General features: G+C 36.9%; 1 protein-coding gene across 1 annotated transcript in view; it reads left to right on the top strand.

The window, feature by feature from the left end:
• Positions 1-5: 5 nt before the first annotated feature.
• Positions 6-6,000, top strand: part of FBXL17 (F-box and leucine rich repeat protein 17) — a gene marked incomplete at its 5' end in the record, with an annotated part of 449,450 nt that continues 443,455 nt past the window's right edge. Inside the window, one exon of the mRNA XM_011365181.2 lies at positions 6-299. Coding sequence (XP_011363483.1) covers positions 6-299 — 294 coding nt within the window. The remainder of the gene's footprint in view (positions 300-6,000) is intronic.

Below are 6,000 nucleotides of genomic sequence, written 5' to 3'. Positions count from 1 at the left end.
CTGCGGGAGGAGGCGCCTCGCCTCCGCGGCCCCCCGATGCCGGTTGCTGCCAGGGCTCCGAGCAGCCACCGCAGCCTCTCTGCCCCCCGCCCTCCTCTCCCACTTCCGAAAGTGCCCCCACGGAGGCCGGCGGGGACGCGGTCCGAGCGGGGAGCACCGCCCCCTCGCCTGCTCAGCAGCAGCATGAATGCGGCGACGTGGACTGTCAGGAGCCCCGCGAAAACCCCTGCGACTGTCATAGGGAGCCGCCCCCCGAAACCCCAGACATCAACCAGCTGCCGCCATCCATCCTGCTCAAGGTGGGTCTGGGCGAATGGCGCAAAGATGCGCGCTTTTCTCCAACCCCAGCCTCTTTCTCAGAGGTTTTCTTTACCCTCCTCCTAAGTGCGGAGGAGGGGGTTCCCTGACAGCCAGAGACGTCCAAAGGGGCGATTGGGAAGCCAATGGGAAGGATGCTTATGGCCTGTTTCTTTCTTTCTTTTTTTTTTAAAGTAGAAAAACTTGGAGTCTACTGCATGTCTTTTAATAGCTTGAGTTACGCACAGTCCAGGGTTCATCTATTATTAGATTCCCAGCCCAATGATTTAGAACCCGGTTTTCTGTGAAATACTTTTATCAGTCGAGAAATTTGCACTTACTGTGTGAAGACTTTGTATATTAGTATTCGGAAGTTTTCAAACTACTTCAGGGTTTGAGAACTGCTAGTTGATGTCAATAACAGTTAACTTTTCTTTTGAGAATTTACTGTGATCAGGCACTGTGCCAGAGTTTTACATACGGAATATTTCATTTAATCCTCCGATTACTGCTGTGAGATAAATGTTAACGTCCTTAGTTTATACAAGAAGAAACTGATACTTCAGTACTATGTGCCTGCAGTAGTAACTCATGCAGAAGTGGTATTTGCTCTATGGAGCTTACAGCCTAGTGAGGCTTGAAAAGATTATATGACTTGTCCAAGGTCACACACAGAAATTAAGAGACATATCTGGGGAATTTAGGCCTGCTTGACTTGAAAACCCTTTGTTTATGCTGTGTTGTATTAACTTCCTACATTTTAACCCTTACATAAAAGCATACATATTACCAGAAAGTAAGGACAAATGCATTTTTTGTTGGGGGATGGGTGTGTGGAGAAGAGAGATGGGTGTCTTGTGGGAGCTTTGTCTCACTTTTAAGTACCAAATAACATTTGCGATTTTGTCAATGCTAGTGATAAACTTAATTATGTGATAGAGTTTGTATTAAGTTGTTATTAACAAGTTATTTCTTTCATTTCCTCTCTTCTTCGCCCCCCAGCCCATTTCTGGAGTTTAATAACTGTAAACCTTTTTCAGTGTGAATGATATTTAAGACCAGCCAAAAATAACATAGATAAAATTTGGCTACTTTTATTGTTCCTGAAGTAACTGTCATTGACTAAAATTGTGACTGTCACCAGTATACTTTGTTTGGATATAAATAATCCTGTATTTTTATCTGTTTTATTGTGATATTAATGTTCTTGTAAATAATACAGCAAAAGAGTGGGAAAGCTTAAATTTTCCTTGTGTCAAACGTAGTGATTTAACTCTTATGGAGGTAATGTTTGTTGGAGGAATAATTGCCTCCTTTTTTGTTCAGGATGTGCATTCCAGAGCAGAAGGAACTTTCTTAAGTCCTTTAAATCAGTGGGCGACATGAACAAATAAAATACAAACAAATATTTGGTATAGAAACTTGATGGCTGTCTTGTTATTTGGCAAGTAAGACTGTTTAAAAACAAACGAAAACAAAGAACAAGTACTTTCTGCTTTCTTTCTAAACCATTATTTCATGAGGTATAAAACATTTTAACATAAATAAAAAAAGGACATGATCTCATAATAAAGAGAATCCCTAAAAGATAACTTATTTTAACTGCTACATTATTCCTTTTCATATTTTTGCTGTGGAATGTTGAAAACCTTGGTCTAAGGGGCAGTTAGGAATTACTCATTAGACTTGGCCTGTTGTGTTGGAGTATTTGGATGGACATATTTTGTTGAGTTTTTTTCCCCTAGTATTAGAAACTTGAATAAAGATTGTCTCTGTGGGTCTCGTGGTTCTAGTTGTTTTCACCAACAGGTGAGTTGGACTGTCTGGAATGAATTGAAATCAAGGATTTTCAGTGTTTACCAACCCAAATAGAACTTTTAGGGATAAGGCTTTTGGAGCAGAGGCTCTGTCGACATAAATCGTGTTCATTGCTCTATCTGCTCCCCTAAGTGCAGTGCCTGGCATTTGGTAGCCTCAGTAAATATTTATGAACAAATGAATGACCAGGTGTTTAGAAGTCTGGGTGAATATGTGATACCATTAGGAGATGTGTCTAAGAAATGTTATATTCTGATGAGTTGTTCTGAGCTACAATAGAGCCATGTGATGTTGAAAGGGTTCTGGCTTTGTTTCTGGTGAGAAGTGGAAGTATTTGGCTTGGAGAAGAGAAGACTTAGGGATCTAGGACATTTTTTTTTTTTTTTTAACAGTATAGGAAGGGTTGTTGTATAGAGAGGAACAGATTCATCACTTCCATTGGAAAACGTTATTAGAAAGTATGCTCTACTCCCTTGATAATGGGTCAGTATCCTTTATAATTGTATTGCTTGCTGCACCTTTTGTACCAACAGTTACTATAGTTGTAAAAAAGAGGAAGCAAATGGGGGAGAGTTTGGGAAAGAAATGTGAGGAAATGTAATTTAAAGGATATTATTAGGGAAAACTCTCATACTTGCCCAATTTTTTCTAGGTATGGCAAAAGAGAAAAACAGTTCTTCCTATGGTTTTTCGTAGGCAGAGTTTTTGGCTCAGTATCAACAAGACCTTTTAAAATTTTATCTTATGTAAGTAATAAGTACTACTTGATTTAAAACATTCAAATAATGCAGGTAAAGCAAAAGTTTGCCTTGGTTCACTCCTGTCTTCTCGTTTAGTTTACTCTCCAGAGAGAACTAACCACTGTTACCAGTTTAGATTGTTCTTCTAGACTTGCACCATCAAGTATCATAGCACCTGTGGCTCTTTAAATTTAAACTAGTTAAAATTAAATAAAATTTAAAATTCTGTTTCTCAGTCACAATAGTCACATTTCAGAGATCAGTAGTCATGGGTGGCTGGTGACTACTGTACTGGGTTGTGCAGGTCCAGAACATTTCCATCATTGTAGAAAGCCCTGTGTAAACTTCCATAGTTTTTTTTAAATAAATGGCATCAAAATGTATATGTTCTGCAATTTAAGTTTTTTTTTCATTATTAGTATGGTTTGAGAGTCTTTCCCACTAATGCGTATAGTTTCCTTCATTCTTTTAAAATACTACATAGCATCCTATATTGTTTATAGCACACTGTATTTCTCTATTAATGGATGTTTCCAATTAATTGCTACTACAAACAATGCTAATGGGTGTTTTTAATGCATGTGTCATATTTTTCTAGGGTAGATTTCAAGAAGTGGAATTTCAGAATGGAAGAATGTATATTTGAAAATTTAGAAAGTCCTTTCTAACAATAAGAGCTGTATAAAAATGAAATGAGTTCTTTCTTGAACTAGTGAGCCTCACTGGAAATCATAATTATGTAACTTTGGAATAGGAAAAACCCTTTGATACCATTTGGTTTTTCTCCACTTCTTATGCATGAAGATACAGGCTGGAGAAGTGAAATGGCTTGCCCTAAGACATTTTAGGTAGTGAATGGCAGACTCTAGGTTGGAACTCAAAGTGTTTCCAGGTCTAGAGATCTCTTCAACATACTGTGTAAGAGGACCTGAAAAATCTGTTTTCAGAGATTTTATGAAAGAGATTCCTGAATTGTGGGGAGGGTGAGGAGGAGCTTATGTCAGAAGACTGACTTCTAAGCCATTATGAGTCAGAGGCTAATTTAAAATTGGGTCTGTAGGGTTGAATTGTGGTCTTTAAATATAAGAAATTTGAGAAGCAGGGAATGGCTCTTCAAAGGTCAACTATGAGAATAGCATTTTCTTAAGTAATTAAACCTGTTACAGTTGATCTTTGGTTAATGGATTGTTTTGGATGAAGTAAGCTAGCTTCAGTCTTTGCTACCTGTTGCTTGTATAACTTAACCCTGCCAAACTGATACCATAATTTTTATATTGTGGAACCATTATGCAACAATTTTACCAATGATAGTAGTGGAATATTTTTCTTTTAAGTAATTACTCTTTGAGTAACTGGGTATATTGTGATGTGTATTTAAATTTTAGAGACTTTGTGTGCTATGTTTAGATATCTTGCTCTTTGTCAGTGGACCTATTTTTTTTTCCACAGGAAACCAGGTGAGAGATCCAAAATCCACCACCATCATTAGAAAACCGCCTCACTATTTATGCACCCTTGATAATGTGTCATTAGGTGTTAAATCTTTATTTTTATAGCTTTATTACTGACAGATTGCTTTAGTGATCAAGGAAGAGTTTTATAAAAGAAATGTGCTTTGGAGGAAAGGGTATGTACCAGTTCTGTCTTTTTCAGATACGCAAACAAAGATGACAGCAATGGAGATAGGAATCAAAGAAAAAAAGTAATACTGCTTTTTAAAGCTTTGAATGTAGATTGATAGCGGATAAGAAGAACTAAATTACATATGACATTTCATGAATGCTTGACTCCAGGCTCCAGTTCCAGATAACCTCTAGAAGGTATATCTCTGGAGTTCTAGGTATGGTTTTAGTTAGTTAGCATTGAATGAAATGTCCTTAGGAAGTTAGGTTCAAGACTTTTCTTTGCTGAAGAATGCCAAGTAATATAAATTAATCAAGCTACCAAAAGGTGAGATTTATTTTCTTCTCATTTTAAGAGGTCTATAAATTTTGGTGCGTTGTACTGAGTAGCTGTCAAGGGGGTAACCTTTAGCTTTTCTTTGCCAGCTTGAGGTATATTGGTTGTATAAGTGATAAGGAATGTAAGAGAACATAATTGAAGGCAAGCATTTAACATTAGTATAGTTGTTTCTTAAAAAGTTGCTTAACTTTGGCTAAGTATCCTATTTTATGCTTATTAAGAGTCTTACCCAAGTCTTGGCCATTTTGGAGCCCAAGTGGTGTGGTAAGAAAGTAGATAGCAGCAGGGAAGGGAGATTGGTTACATACATATGTATATGTACATATATATTTCCTAGTTCTGCCACTTAGAGGGCCTTGGAGTAGCAATACCCAATAGCAATAAGTACACTTAGCGTACACATCTTAGCTTCTAAATGCTGTTCTCCAGTTAAAGGAATCAGTGCTCTATGGAGAAATGGCCGATTCCAGAGCTGGGACAAAAAACGTATAAGATGAGCCTAGAATATTTTGTGTCAGAACAAAAGGAAGTCCTCAAAGAGTAATGGAGAATATGTCAAAAAGACACATCCTTTCATAGTATCTGCCTCCCTCCCTCTCAGAAGTCTTTAGAATAGAACTTATTCTTGTATAAATTTTATAATATCTGACTTTGCTATAGAGTGACACTCTGTGTAGTAATAGTTGTGATTTTATTAGTTTGCTATGCTTTAAATTTTAAAAATTAAATTGTGAGAAATCGTTTTAAATTATAGATGAAGAAAGTTTTAGTCTTTGACTTTCCTATGTCTGTACGGTTAGAAAAGTACCAGGAGTATGTTTTGTGCCTCTTGGTTTTCTAAATGGTGCTTTATTCAACTGACTATTTAGTAAATTTTACTTTCAGGCTTTTGGCAGGCAATATAAAAAGAATATTTAAGAAAGAGGCAAGATATGATAATATACATGGGAATAAAGTTGAAAAAAAAACAGAAAAGCTAAACTTTGTTGAAATAGTTAATTCTGAGAAAATTTCAGAGAGGTGATTTATCCGAATCTATAGGAAATTATCTGCTTAGTTCCTCACTAGAATGTGTGGTGTGTGCATATGTGTGTGTATTTTCTCAAACAGAAATTCAAAGGTTCTGGGTAGAAGTATGATAGAGTAATGAAAATATAGAGCTTGTGGACTTAAAAAAAAAAAA

The sequence above is a fragment of the Pteropus vampyrus genome, unplaced genomic scaffold (genome assembly GCF_000151845.1).
Source record: "Pteropus vampyrus isolate Shadow unplaced genomic scaffold, Pvam_2.0 Scaffold106, whole genome shotgun sequence".
NCBI classification, from domain to species: domain Eukaryota; kingdom Metazoa; phylum Chordata; class Mammalia; order Chiroptera; family Pteropodidae; genus Pteropus; species Pteropus vampyrus.
This window is presented reverse-complemented; position numbering and strand designations above follow the sequence as displayed.